Genomic DNA, 16,179 nt, shown 5'->3' with positions numbered 1-16,179 from the left:
AAAAGGTGGAAGGGGAGAAGTCAAGGGCAGTAATAATTCTGCTGGATGGAAGCAGCAAACTCTGGTAAACTGGACTGAAATCGTCTCAGGAGTCTACAACTAGCTGCACTACCACTAGCTACCAGTGTACTAACAACTAGCTGCACTACCACTAGCTACTAGTGTACTAACAACTAGCTGCACTACCACTAGCTACCAGTGTACTACAACTAGCTGCACTACACTAGCTACCAGTGTACTAACAACTAGCTGCACTACCACTAGCTACCAGTGTACTAACAACTAGTGCACTACCACTAGCTACCAGTGTACTAACAACTAGGCACGACCACTAGCGACCAGTGTACTAACAACTAGCTGCACTACCTACTAGCTACCAGTGTACTAACAACTAGCTGCACTACCACTAGCTACCAGTGTACTAACAACTAGCTGCACTACCACTAGCTACCAGTGTACTAACAACTAGCTGCACTACCACTAGCTACCAGTGTACTAACAACTAGCTGCAGCTACCACTAGCTACCAGTGTACTAACAACTAGCTGCACTACCACTAGCTACCAGTGTAGTAACAACTAGCTGCACTACCACTAGCTAGCCAGTGTACTAACAACTAGCTGCACTACCACTAGCTACCAGGTGTACTAACAACTAGCTGCACTACCACTAGCTACCAGTGTACTAACAACTTAGCTGCACTACCACTAGCTACCAGTGTACTAACAACTAGCTGCACTACCACTAGCTACCAGTGTACTAACAACTAGCTGCACTACCACTAGCTACCAGTGTACTAACAACTAGCTGCACTACCACTAGCTACCAGTGTACTAACAACTAGCTGCACTACCACTAGCTACCAGTGTACTAACAACTAGCTGCACTACCACTAGCTACCAGTGTACTAACAACTAGCTGCACTACCACTAGCTACCAGTGTACTAACAACTAGCTGCACTACCACTAGCTACCAGTGTACTAACAACTAGCTGCACTACCACTAGCTACCAGTGTACTAACAACTAGCTGCACTACCACTAGCTACCAGTGTACTAACAACTAGCTGCACTACCACTAGCTACCAGTGTACTAACAACTAGCTGCACTACCACTAGCTACCAGTGTACTAACAACTAGCTGCACTACCACTAGCTACCAGTGTACTAACAACTAGCTGCACTACCACTAGCTACCAGTGTACTAACAACTAGCTGCACTACCACTAGCTACCAGTGTACTAACAACTAGCTGCACTACCACTAGCTACCAGTGTACTAACAACTAGCTGCACTACCACTAGCTACCAGTGTACTAACAACTAGCTGCACTACCACTAGCTACCAGTGTACTAACAACTAGCTGCACTACCACTAGCTACCAGTGTACTAACAACTAGCTGCACTACCACTAGCTACCAGTGTACTAACAACTAGCTGCACTACCACTAGCTACCAGTGTACTAACAACTAGCTGCACTACCACTAGCTACCAGTGTACTAACAACTAGCTGCACTACCACTAGCTACCAGTGTACTAACAACTAGCTGCACTACCACTAGCTACCAGTGTACTAACAACTAGCTGCACTACCACTAGCTACCAGTGTACTAACAACTAGCTGCACTACCACTAGCTACCAGTGTACTAACAACTAGCTGCACTACCACTAGCTACCAGTGTACTAACAACTAGCTGCACTACCACTAGCTACCAGTGTACTAACAACTAGCTGCACTACCACTAGCTACCAGTGTACTAACAACTAGCTGCACTACCACTAGCTACCAGTGTACTAACAACTAGCTGCACTACCACTAGCTACCAGTGTACTAACAACTAGCTGCACTACCACTAGCTACCAGTGTACTAACAACTAGCTGCACTACCACTAGCTACCAGTGTACTAACAACTAGCTGCACTACCACTAGCTACCAGTGTACTAACAACTAGCTGCACTACCACTAGCTACCAGTGTACTAACAACTAGCTGCACTACCACTAGCTACCAGTGTACTAACAACTAGCTGCACTACCACTAGCTACCAGTGTACTAACAACTAGCTGCACTACCACTAGCTACCAGTGTACTAACAACTAGCTGCACTACCACTAGCTACCAGTGTACTAACAACTAGCTGCACTACCACTAGCTACCAGTGTACTAACAACTAGCTGCACTACCACTAGCTACCAGTGTACTAACAACTAGCTGCACTACCACTAGCTACCAGTGTACTAACAACTAGCTGCACTACCACTAGCTACCAGTGTACTAACAACTAGCTGCACTACCACTAGCTACCAGTGTACTAACAACTAGCTGCACTACCACTAGCTACCAGTGTACTAACAACTAGCTGCACTACCACTAGCTACCAGTGTACTAACAACTAGCTGCACTACCACTAGCTACCAGTGTACTAACAACTAGCTGCACTACCACTAGCTACCAGTGTACTAACAACTAGCTGCACTACCACTAGCTACCAGTGTACTTAACAACTAGCTGCACTACCACTAGCTACCAGTGTACTAACAACTAGCTGCACTACCACTAGCTACCAGTGTACTAACAACTAGCTGCACTACCACTAGCTACCAGTGTACTAACAACTAGCTGCACTACCACTAGCTACCAGTGTAGTAACAACTAGCTGCACTACCACTAGCTACCAGTGTACTAACAACTAGCTGCACTACCACTAGCTACCAGTGTAGTAACAACTAGCTGCACTACCACTAGCTACCAGTGTACTAACAACTAGCTGCACTACCACTAGCTACCAGTGTACTAACAACTAGCTGCACTACCACTAGCTACCAGTGTACTAACAACTAGCTGCACTACCACTAGCTACCAGTGTACTAACAACTAGCTGCACTACCACTAGCTACCAGTGTACTAACAACTAGCTGCACTACCACTAGCTACCAGTGTAGTAACAACTAGCTGCACTACCACTAGCTACCAGTGTACTAACAACTAGCTGCACTACCACTAGCTACCAGTGTACTAACAACTAGCTGCACTACCACTAGCTACCAGTGTACTAACAACTAGCTGCACTACCACTAGCTACCAGTGTACTAACAACTAGCTGCACTACCACTAGCTACCAGTGTACTAACAACTAGCTGCACTACCACTAGCTACCAGTGTACTAACAACTAGCTGCACTACCACTAGCTACCAGTGTAGTAACAACTAGCTGCACTACCACTAGCTACCAGTGTACTAACAACTAGCTGCACTACCACTAGCTACCAGTGTACTAACAACTAGCTGCACTACCACTAGCTACCAGTGTACTAACAACTAGCTGCACTACCACTAGCTACCAGTGTAGTAACAACTAGCTGCACTACCACTAGCTACCAGTGTACTAACAACTAGCTGCACTACCACTAGCTACCAGTGTACTAACAACTAGCTGCACTACCACTAGCTACCAGTGTACTAACAACTAGCTGCACTACCACTAGCTACCAGTGTACTAACAACTAGCTGCACTACCACTAGCTACCAGTGTACTAACAACTAGCTGCACTACCACTAGCTACCAGTGTACTAACAACTAGCTGCACTACCACTAGCTACCAGTGTAGTAACAACTAGCTGCACTACCACTAGCTACCAGTGTACTAACAACTAGCTGCACTACCACTAGCTACCAGTGTACTAACAACTAGCTGCACTACCACTAGCTACCAGTGTACTAAAAATACAATAAAAGCAAACTTTTGGTAATTCAAAGTCTACACTTCAAGCCTTTAAAAACTTTCACTGTATAACAGACAGCTTCAACTCTCAAGCATCATTCTCCATTGATATAATTAAGGCTAAACACACACACACACACACACACACACACACACACACACACACACACACACACACACACACACACACACACACACACACACACACACACACACAGATATTAGAAAGAACTTTTTTAGTGCCAGAGTGGTTGACAAATGGAATGCATTAGGGGGTGATGTGGTGGAGGCTGACTCCATACACAGTTTCAAGTGTAGATATGATAGAGCCCAATAGGCTCAGGAATCTGTACACCAGTTGATTGACAGTTGAGAGGCGGGACCAAAGAGCCAGAGCTCAACCCCCGCAAACACAACTAGGTGAGTACACACACACACACTGACTTCAAGAGTCAGAGAGAGAGAGAGAAAGACCTGGGGGTTGATATCACGCCAGACCTGTCCCCTGAAGCTCATATCAAGAGGATAACATCAGCAGCATATGCCAGGTTGGCTAACATAAGAACGGCCTTTAGAAACTTGTGTAAGGAATCTTTCAGAACATTATATAACACATATGTCAGACCAATCCTGGAGTATGCGGCTCCAGCATGGAGTCCATATCTAGTCAAGCATAAGACTAAACTGGAAAAGGTTCAAAGGTTTGCCACCAGACTAGTACCCGAGCTGAGAGGTATGAGCTACGAGGAGAGACTACGGGAATTAAACCTCACTTCACTGGGAGACAGAAGAGTTAGAGGGGACATGATCACCACATACAAGATTTTCAAAGGAATTGATAGGGTAGATAAAGACAGGCTATTTAACACAAGGGGTACACGCACAAGGGGACACAGGTGGAAACTGAGCGCCCAAATGAGCCACAGAGATATTAGAAAGAACTTTTTTAGTGTCAGAGTGGTTGACAAATGGAATGCATTAGGAAGTGATGTGGTGGAGGCTGACTCCATACACAGTTTCAAGTGTAGATATGATAGAGCCCAATAGGCTCAGGAACCTGTACACCTGTTGATTGACGGTTGAGAGGCGGGACCATAGAGCCAGAGCTCAACCCCCGCAAGCACAAATATGTGAGTACACACACACACACACACACACACACACACACACACACACACACACACACACACACCCACACACCCACACACCCCTACACCTGTTTAACTCTAGACACCCGCACTGCACAACGCGCCAACACAGACAGTGGGGGACAGTGGTTGCCAGGATCAGGTTGGGGCTACCGTTACCCGTGTTGGGAGGCTTGCTGGCTAGGCACGGGGTGGGTCTCCCCCCCCCCCCCCCACCTCCCTCCCAGCCCTGTGTGTGTAAACTCTTGAGAGCAAGGAACTAGGTCATGTGATCACACACACACACACACACACACACACACACACACACACACACACACACACACACACACACACACACACATTATAGAATATAGCAAATATGTAAGGCTATGAGACTCCTTCAGAACTACTGGTATGAGGTTCCTAAAAGTTTCCAATTACTCTATCCACTGGTCCTCTAATGATATCCTCAAACACTCCTATGAGATATCTTCAAGCTTCCCATCTAAGCAACCGTTCATACATAGCCCCTGAAAAGCCTTATATATATCTCCCTTTATCCCCTAGAATACTGTGCCAGGGGGCAGTACTCACGAGTCCCTAAAGGTCAGGCAGGGCTCGGGGCTCCACCCGCGCGCACCTGTAATTTCTCGTTTTACCTGAGGTGAGGAGAGTGTCAACTAGGATGTGAAGCAGTATGCAAGGGCGGGAGCGGCGCCCAGGAGGACGACCCGTGTGGTGGGCGTGGCTACGAGGAGACCCACCACGCCCACCACGACCCACCACGCCCCATTGCAACCCACATGGCCCTTGCGTTACCGTCGTCACTTATATTTTTAGTGTTGGGAGTGTGCCAGCCGGCCAGGTGGGCTCTCAGATGGCTGTAGGCGGAGAGCTGTAGGGCAAGGCGGTGTTGGCCGGCTGGTGAAGGTAGGGCACATGGCTCTGTGACTCTCTCTCTCTCTCTCTCTCTCTCTCTCTCTCTCTCTCTCTCTCTCTCTCTCTCTCTCTCTCTCTACAACCCCCACAGCCCCGTCCATAGGAGCACAGCCCCGTCCATAGGAGCACAGCCCCGTCCATAGCCCCCACAGCCCCGTCTATAGTCCCCACAGCCCCGTCTATAGTCCCCACAGCCCCGTCCATAGCACCCACAGCCCCGTCTATAGTCCCCACAGCCCCGTCTATACTCCCCACAGCCCCGTCTATAGTCCCCACAGCCCCGTCTATAGTCCCCACAGCCCCGTCTATAGTCCCCACAGCCCCGTCTATAGCCCCCACAGCCCCGTCTATAGTCCCCACAGCCCCGTCTATAGTCCCCACAGCCCCGTCTATAGCCCCCACAGCCCCGTCTATAGCTCTCACAGCCCCGTCTATAGCCCCCACAACCCCGTCCATAACCTTTGGTGATGCAATAGAACTGAAAAGAGGAGTAGCCCAAGGCAGTTTGCTATCACCCGCTTTGTTCAAAGTATACAGTGCTGACGTGCCCTGTATCCTTGCTGGGATACATAAGTGCTAGCATGTATCCCTGCAAGGATACAGGGCACAAGTGCAGGGGATACATCACCAATGCAGTTGACGTCACTCAATCTGCTAGCCAGGATAGTCAGAGACGTTACCGAGCAATCAAACCAAGGATGCAATAGCAGTCACAAACGACTTTAAGAAGCAATGAACAAGAAGCACCAACAATGAAAAGTTTCAAGTAATTCACAGTACACAACAATCCCTCAGAGCCCCTATCATCCTTGACAGCCACCCCAGTCTCTACCACACACGAGAGTAGGTAGAATACTGGGACTTAAGATCAACAGACTAGTATTTAAAAGTCACTTAAACGACAGAATAGACAAAGCCAAAGCTGCCTTAGGCAATGTGGGAAGGTTCCGAAACCTCAGCACGAACATACAGCTACACTAGTACAAAGCTGTATCTCGGTAGCATCTATAATACCCACCCCACTACACCTTGACACACCTTAAAGAAATCTTTCAAGCAGTGGAGAAGTCAATCCACCAGCTCCAGTCAATCTTTCAGAAGACTGGAGCAAAGAATCCAGAAGCTCTATGTCCTGCTGAACATACTGTCACTACACACCAGGGGCCAGATTCACGAAAACACTTACGTTAGCACTTACGAACGTGTACATCTTTCCTCAATCTTTGACGGCTTTGGTTACATTTATTAAACAGTATACAAGCATGAAAACTTGCCAATCATCTGTTGTTATTGTTATAAACAGCCTCCTGGTGCTTCGGAGCTCATTAACTGTTTAATTACTGTAAACAAAGCCGCCAAAGGTTGAGAAAAGATGTACAGGTTCGTAAGTACTTGCGTAAGTGCTTTCGTGAATCTGGCCCCTGACTGCTATGTGGGCAAGCCACCAGCCAGGGTGTGGAACACCATAGACATGTTAGGAGACCCAGTGCTTGGAAGACCACTGTGAGATAAGACGCCCCAACTCTCAAGCTGGTGGTCCAAGAGCCTCGATTTACTCGGTGGAAACCAAGTTCCTCAATTCATAATTGCAAGATGAATTGTGTACCATCACAACCACTCAAACAAACACACACAAACATGCGCACAAGCACGTCAGTGTGTATATATTTCACTGCTGCTCGGTATTCATCTATAGACACCCAATTATCTTGAAATACACGAAGCAAACTTTGCAATCACTTGCAGCGCTGACAATAGAGAGCAAATTTAGCTGAGCTTACACACACACACACACACACACACACACACACACACACACACACACACACACACACACACACACACACACACGCACACACACACACACACACACACACACACACACACACACACACACACACACCAAAGAGCCAAAGCTCAACCCCCGCAAGCACAAATAGGTGAGTACAAATAGGTGAGTACACACACACACACACACACACACACACACAAGGTGTCAGCAAGGCGGACAGTCCGCCTGCTGTCATATTATCTGTCACATTATCTTTATCCTTCACCTCTCTTCCTTCTCCCCCCCTCCCCCCCCCTAAAAAAAAAAGTTGACGCTGATAGGGTTGGGGTTGGAGACAGAGGAGGGGGGTGGGGGTGGGGGGCTTAAGACTGGGTTGAGGTCATATACTCTTATGAACCAGATGAACCTTGAAGTAAGAACTCTTGGGTGTGAGCCAGTGAGCTGTTGTGGTGTGTAGGGGGGGCCCTCATTGGCGACAGATCCCTCCCCCCCCCCTCTTTAATTTTATATTCCACGGTGGGTGGGGGGCGGGAGGGGCCGTCGTCTCCCCCACCCTCATGGTAAACATCTCTCCCTCCTCCCTGTCTCTCCCGTCATCTCTCTTCCCGTCCCGTGGTTCTTCCTGACCCCTCCTGTCTCCTTAAATATAATCACCTGTCATGGCCCGTCTTGCCCCGTGACACGCCTTAAGTGCTCCTCCTTCCACCTCAAACTTACAAGCAAATAATTTTCCATTCCCCCCCCCCCCCCCCCGCGTCTGTTCCTCCCGTACCTGTCAACGAGACTCACCTGTCACCACTCACCCGTCTCCTAGCAACGCTTCTCCTCTTCCCCTCACTAGTCACCTTCAGCAAGACCTCCTCCCCTCACACGCCCTCATCCTCGGTACTGCCTCATACTCTTCCCAACCTTCCCTTGTTTTAGCTGAAGGTCTCTTTCCCCTCTCACCTGGGGCCAGATTCACGAAAGCACTTACGCAAGCACTTACGAACCTGTACATCTTTTCTCAATCTTTGGCGGCTTTGTTTACAATTATTAAACAATTAATGAGCTCCGAAGCACCAGGAGGATGTTTATAACAACAGTTGAATGGGAAGTTTTCATGCTTGTAGACTGTTTAATAAATGTAACCAAAGCCGTCAAAGATTGAGGAAAGATGTACACGTTCGTAAGTGCTTGCGAAGGTGTTTTCGTGAATCTGGCACCTGGGACCTTGGAGGAGGGCGTGGGGGTGTGTGTTGTGGGCGTGGGGGTGTGTGGGCGTGGGGGGGGGGGGGTGTTGTGGGTGTGGGGGGCGTGTGTGGGCGTGAAGAGGGTGGTAGACAGAGGGTGGAAGTCTAAGCAGAGGTCAGTGACACACACTCACCATTTCACAACGCCAAGCGTCGCGTCGTACAAGATGAAGGAAGATTCTAACTCTGAGTCGGGCAGTGTTGATCCTTCCTATAGCAGCCACCTCATACCTGGATCTTACCTGTAGTGGGTTTCAAGAGTTTTTCTACTTCCCGGGCCTGGCCAGGCTCGACCTGTGATAAATCTTGAACCAATAGGCTGTTGCTTGGAGCTGCCCGTACGCCTATTAACATCACCCATCCACTTGGAATGGTCGGTAATGCCACAATCATACTTCTTGCAGGTCGGCGTTCGATCCCCGATGGTCTTAAGTGGTTGGGTACCATTCCTTCCCTAACCTAGCCCAGATTCTAGCCCCTCATATCCGTTCCAAATGCTATAAATTGTTGTGCTGGTTTAGCACTTCTAATAGCGACCTTACCTTCCCCAGCACTTAGTCTATCTCATATCCCTGCCAAGTGCTATACAGGCGTGCTGGCTTAAGGCTCTCATTTGATAATTATCTGTTTTCTAACATTGTCCAGCATTACATGTTGGTTAGCATTGTATTCATGTTAGTGGGCCGGGAAAATAAACTAAACTCCATAACCTACGAGACTGTGACAGGTGTGTGACACACCAGCCAGCAAGACTGTGACAGGTGTGTGACACACCAGCCAGCAAGACTGTGACAGGTGTGTGTGAGACACACCAGCCAGCAAGACTGTCACAGGTGTGTGTGACACACCAGCCAGCAAGACTGTGACAGGTGTGTGTGAGACACACCAGCCAGCAAGACTGTCACAGGTGTGTGTGACACACCAGCCAGCAAGACTGTCACAGGTGTGTGTGACACACCAGCCAGCAAGACTGTCACAGGTGTGTGTGACACACCAGCCAGCAAGACTGTCACAGGTGTGTGTGACACACCAGCCAGCAAGACAATCACAGGTGTGTAACAACTGTTGTGAAAAATTATATATTACTCAGCACGTCGCATTTTATTTAAAGTGTCGATCAAACCGTTAAAAAAATGCAACTTATTAGTAGAAATTAAAGCACCGACCGGGGGAGCCGGTCGGCCGAGCGGACAGCACGCTGGACTTGTGATCCTGTGGTCCTGGGTTCGATCCCATGCGCCGGCGAGAAACAATGGGCAGAGTTTCTTTCACCCTATGCCCCTGTTACTTAGCAGTAAAATAGGTACCTGGGTGTTAGTCAGCTGTCACGGGCTGCTTCCTGAGGGTGGAGGCCTGGTCGAGGACCGGGCCGCGGGGACACTAAAAAAAAAAAGCCCCGAAATCATCTCAAGATAACCTCAAGATAACCGCAATATAGACGTTTTCTATGCATCTTCCTTGATTGGGTTCACGTGTTTCTGATTAGGTCAAAACCATCGCATTTTTTACGGAGTGAGAACTCCACTGGTCTCCTGAAGAGTGGAGCCCTAACTTTAAGTTATCTTAATCTTAATGTTATCTTAAAAGTATTCCAACGCTACTTACTTGTTAGCTAATCTCAGCTGAACGCACTCGGTACGGGGGGGGGGGGGGGTTAGAGACCCGTCCCCACGTTGTGCCCGTATCTCTGTCTGTCTGTCTGTCTGTCTGTCTGTCTGTCTGTCTCCTTGGTATGGGGGGAGGGGGGACGTAGGAAAAACTGTAGTGAGGATTTCCTCAGGTCTAGGACCTCCCCCTGCCCCCCCCCCCTCTCTCTCTCTCTCTCTCTCTCTGTCTGTCTGTCTGTCTGTCTGTCTCTCTCTCTCTCTCTCTCTCTCTCTCTGTCTCTCTCTCTCTCAGCTTTCAGCACCCAGCTGTTGCTAGGCCGGCGCCAAGCTGTCTTGTACCACCTCCCCCCCCCTACCCCCCCCCCTCCATAAACAGACAGACAGACAGAGGGGGGGAAGACAGGAATATGCTGCATGTGAGAAGGGATGCAGCATTGTGAAGAGACGCAATCTAATAATTTACGGTAATATCATTCGTTATCATTATCATTCGTTCTATTATGTGCCTCTGTAATCCTTTACACCACCGCCCAGTGGATGGGTATGGGGTGCATAATAAAGAAATTGAAGAAATTGCATTCTACCACAAACAATAACGGCTACAGAACCGTTACTCACAGCTACAGACTAGTACATCCCTGTAGGCCAGAATGTCTGCCTATCTGTGTTCTAAATTGGAGCCCAAACGCTTGCGGCTTGCCTCATGCAAATTTGCAAGGGAAGATGGTCTGGTGTTTAGGACACTTAGGCCTACGCCGGGGGTTGGCCTAAGTTGATTAAATGCTTTAAGAAATATTAGTAATAATACGGACCCGTTCATAGTATAGTTTGGTGTTCAAGTGTGAAATGTGGCGTGTGTTTACCGTAGAGTGTTTATGTCCTAAATTTAAAAAATAAAATATCTCCCAATCCTGAGCACTCCAGTTGCAAACTCTGTGAGCAGGAACTGCGGCATGATCTCCCGCACTACATCACTGAATGTCCAGTTATTAGACCTTTCAGACCAGTTGGCATGAGGTACCTGGAGCTTTGCAATTACTTTATTCACTCTCGTATTCTTGAAGATATCCTCACAGTATACCCAAAATATGCCAGTGCAGGCTACTAAACACATGGCCCTGTATGACTAACCATCCTGCGAGATGGGGACTTGTATTACCACTGCTACCTTATTCACTCTTGTGTTGATGATATCCTCATAATGCACCCAGAGTCTGCCAGTGTAGACTGCCTATCACATGCCTCTGTATGACAAACCATCCTGTGTGATGGGGATTTTTAGTACCACGTAGCTAGCTTTTTGACTGTACTCCCCTTCATATAGTCTAGGGCAGCTGCACAAATGCACATGTACCCAAGTGTGTAAAAAAAAATTCTTAGACCCATATAGTTGTTTCCCTGCTGCTTAATATATTTTCTGAGAAGAGGGGGAGAGGGGGAATGAAAGGGTGGCTAGATGAATGGCTAGATAGATGAAAAGGTGGATAGATAGATAGGAAAAAGAAGTGCAGTGGGACTTAGAGCCCAGGGCATCAGAGGACCCACCTGTTGGAGATGCTTCGTAGCGCCGGTCTCCTGAAGAAGATGACGAGGAAGACTGTATTGAGGATGCTGGAGACGAGGAAGATGATGACGAGGGCCAGCGTCAAGGCCACGCCCGCAGCCCACGCCGCCACGCCCTCCACGCCCACGGCTACCATCACCACGCCTGACACAAGGGCAGAAACACACACACATTAGTGAATGCCTCGGAACACTGCGAAATTGACAAGGACGACACAGAACAAGTCTTTTAGATGAGTGTTGTTGTTGGCCCATGATCATTGCCAACCCTCCCAGCCTACCTGCACCCAACACCCACTTGTGTGTGTGTGTGTGTGTGTGTGTGTGTGTGTGTGTGTGTGTGTGTGTGTGTGTGTGTGTGTGTGTGTTTTATATACATGGTTCCTTGTAGAATTCTACGGTAAACTTCCAGACAGGTGTTTAGGTTAACGATCACTCAGGGAGCTTGGAGGGCAGGAGGGCAGCTGACGGAGGGCAGGAGGGCAGCTGACGGAGGGCAGGAGGGATGGCAGCTGGGTATCCACCATGCAAGTTGTATTGATAACAATATTGGTCGCACTCAAAATTTAATAACACTGAAGTAGACAGTTTATACAGTATTTCTGGCCACACTGTCCTCACTACTAGCATTAAATAGTTCACAATCAAGTAATAACACGCTTGTCGCAGAAGCCAGACATAAGATATATATACATACTTTAATAAGGTAAACAGCCCCCCCCCCCCCGTTACATTAACCTGTAGGAACATGATTAAGATGACGCCCCCCCTTGCACAACTAGGTAAATTGCATCCCCGTAGCAGAAAGGTGGATAGGGCCATCAGGTGAAAGAAATTTAGCCCCATTTGTTTATGCCTCAACCAGGATTGGAACCCTGTTCCTTGGGACTTCAAGTACCCTCCCCCACACCCCCTCCGAGTGCTATCCACTCACCTACGAGCCTCTTCACCCCCACACTATTCCTTACCTATCCTTTCACCTCATAACCCCCCTAAAAATGCCAACTTTTGGCTGGTTAATCAATTTGAGACTAGATTTGTATCATTTTTTTACGGGCTATTCATGCCCGTGCCACCTCTTGGGTAGCTGAATCTTCATCAATCAATCAATCTGTTTTATTAACAAGCTTAGGTATACACAGTAATGTGGTGTTTACCCTGGTTGATGCCCGGTTGATGGGGTTCTGGGAGTTCTTCTACTCCCCCAAGCCCGGCCCGAGGCCAGGCTTGACTTGTGAGAGTTTGGTCCACCAGGCTGTTGCTTCGAGCGGCTCGCAGGCCCACATATACCTGGTTGATGGGGTTCTGGGAGTTCTTCTACTCCCCCAAGCCCGGCCCGAGGCCAGGCTTGACATGTGAGAGTTTGGTCCACCAGGCTGTTGCTTGGAGCGGCTCGCAGGCCCACATATACCTGGTTGATGGGGTTCTGGGAGTTCTTCTACTCCCCCAAGCCCGGCCCGAGGCCAGGCTTGACTTGTGAGAGTTTGGTCCACCAGGCTGTTGCTTGGAGCGGCTCGCAGGCCCACATATACCTGGTTGATGGGGTTCTGGGAGTTCTTCTACTCCCCCAAGCCCGGCCCGAGGCCAGGCTTGACTTGTGAGAGTTTGGTCCACCAGGCTGTTGCTTGGAGCGGCTCGCAGGCCCACATATACCTGGTTGATGGGGTTCTGGGAGTTCTTCTACTCCCCCAAGCCCGGCCCGAGGCCAGGCTTGACTTGTGAGAGTTTGGTCCACCAGGCTGTTGCTTGGAGCGGCTCGCAGGCCCACATATACCTGGTTGATGGGGTTCTGGGAGTTCTTCTACTCCCCCAAGCCCGGCCCGAGGCCAGGCTTGACTTGTGAGAGTTTGGTCCACCAGGCTGTTGCTTGGAGCGGCTCGCAGGCCCACATATACCTGGTTGATGGGGTTCTGGGAGTTCTTCTACTCCCCCAAGCCCGGCCCGAGGCCAGGCTTGACTTGTGAGAGTTTGGTCCACCAGGCTGTTGCTTGGAGCGGCTCGCAGGCCCACATATACCTGGTTGATGGGGTTCTGGGAGTTCTTCTACTCCCCAAGCCCGGCCCGAGGCCAGGCTTGACTTGTGAGAGTTTGGTCCACTAGGCTGTTGCTTGGAGCGTCCCGCAGACCCTCCTATTCTATATATCACACAAGAATATCTTCCAATATTCCTGAGTGTATGGAGTAATTACAGAGCTCAAACTGCCTCGTACCATTAGGTCTGAAGTCACATATATCAGGGGGAGGGAAGTGAACTATCTGGAGAAAGCGCCAAGTCATTACGACTATATGTAAGGGGTCAGGATAAGGATTTGGGATGGGACGGGGGGGGGGGGGGCAAGGAATGATGCCCTACCACTTAGACGGTCGGGGATTGAACGCCGACCTGCACGAAGCGAGACAATCACAGATATAGTGTTGGAGAGTATGTCCCAGCTCTTGTTCACATAATTCACAGTTGGAATGTTCACCATTGGTGGAGATTCAAATCAGCTTGAGATGATTTCGGGGTTTAGCGTCCCCGCGGCCCGGTCCTCGACCAGGCCTCCTTTTTGTTACACCCCCCCCCCCCCCCCAGGAAGCAGCCCGTAGTAGCTGTCTAACTCCCCAGGTACCTATTTACTGCTAGGTAACAAGGGCATCAGGGTGAAAGAAACATTTTGTTCATTTGTCTCCGCCTCCACCAGGGATCGAACCCAGAACCTCAGGACTACGAATCCGAAGCGCTGTCCACTCAGCCCACCTGCCACAGATATCGATATCCCAGCCTAATTCTGGCAATTACGATATCACACTGTCTAGTGGATGTTTTGTGATATCTGTACCACTTAATTCGAGCAGCACTAATAGGCCTAAGATTTGTGGGGGGGGGGGGAAGCAAACAGGCAAATGAGCGGTGCAGGAGACCGGGAACCAAGATATCAGACTGAATACTATGCTAGGCCTATGATAGCCAGTTTTCTGACTACTTACGTTGGATGTTAATGAATCTCTCTCTCTCTCTCTCTCTCTCTCTCTCTCTCTCTCTCTCTCTCTCTCTCTCTCTCTCTCTCTCTCTCTCTCTCTCTCTCTCTCTCTCTCTATTTGGAGTATGAGAGAGAGAGAGAGAGAGAGAGAGAGAGAGAGGACAAGGAGCTACAGTACAAGCCAATACAATGAATATTTTCAAAATCATATAAGCCTAAGGCCTATGTCAAGAAAAACGAGGGTAGGTGTGGCCAGTTCATTAGATAACATGGGCTACCACTCGACCGGTCACACACATACACACACACACACACACACACACACACACACACACACACACACACACACACACACACACACACACACACACACACACACGAATAAGAACCTCACAGCTAAAAAAGTTGTCCATCAAGAGGCAGGCCAGGGGAAATTCCCCAAGCCTAGCCTTAAGCCTTCAACAAGACATTAACAGTATTAAGACTGATTTTGTTCCCAAACGTCTGAATACGACTTGAAGGGAGAGAGGGAGAGGAGGAGGAGGAGGGGGGGGGGGAGAGAGAGAACCAGGAACCCCACAGACACAGCAAACCACTCACTGTCTCACCATGAGTAACTCTTCCACATGGTTGGGTAAATAAACACATAACTCGGACTCACCCTCCCCCCCCCCTCACCTCTCTCCTATCTCACTCACTCTCCCTTCTCACCACGCTCTCTCACTCCCCACCCCCACTCCTAAATTTCCCCCCGCACACACTCTGGCTTTCTGCAGAAGCCAGACAGACAGACGCCCCTCTTAACAACTGTGCTTTAATGTGCTGGTGTAACCGTGAGAGGGGGGGGGGGAGGAGAGGGGGAGTGAGAGAAGGGAAGGCATGTGAGAGGAGGTGTAGGGAGGGGCAAGTGAGAGGGTGTACCAGTTAAAGATTTCCCCCTTCTGTTAATTTTTTAAATTTTTTAAAATTTTGCCCCGAGGGGCGAGTTTATTGGGCAGCGTCACTCATTCTGTGAGTGGACACACCGCCATAGTGACAGTATTGGGCAGCGTCACTCATCCTGTGAGTGGACACACCGCCATTGTGACAGTATTGGGCAGCGCCACTCATCCTGTGAGTGGACACACCGCCATAGTGACAGTATTGGGCAGCGTCACTCATCCTGTGAGTGGACACACCGCCATTGTGACAGTATTGGGCAGCGCCACTCATCCTGTGAGTGGACACGCC

General features: G+C 49.1%; 1 protein-coding gene across 3 annotated transcripts in view; it reads right to left on the bottom strand.

Moving 5' to 3' along the window:
* LOC123751677 (probable G-protein coupled receptor No18) overlaps positions 1–16,179 on the bottom strand; it is an 81,570-nt gene that overhangs the window by 27,552 nt on the left and 37,839 nt on the right. For all 3 annotated transcript variants that reach the window (XM_069314980.1, XM_069314981.1, XM_045733764.2), the window contains exon 2: positions 11,969–12,131. In XM_069314980.1, coding sequence (XP_069171081.1) covers positions 11,969–12,123 — 155 coding nt within the window. In that variant the 5' untranslated portion in view covers positions 12,124–12,131. The remainder of the gene's footprint in view (positions 1–11,968; positions 12,132–16,179) is intronic.

This window comes from Procambarus clarkii, chromosome 80 (genome assembly GCF_040958095.1).
Source record: "Procambarus clarkii isolate CNS0578487 chromosome 80, FALCON_Pclarkii_2.0, whole genome shotgun sequence".
NCBI classification, from domain to species: domain Eukaryota; kingdom Metazoa; phylum Arthropoda; class Malacostraca; order Decapoda; family Cambaridae; genus Procambarus; species Procambarus clarkii.
This window is presented reverse-complemented; position numbering and strand designations above follow the sequence as displayed.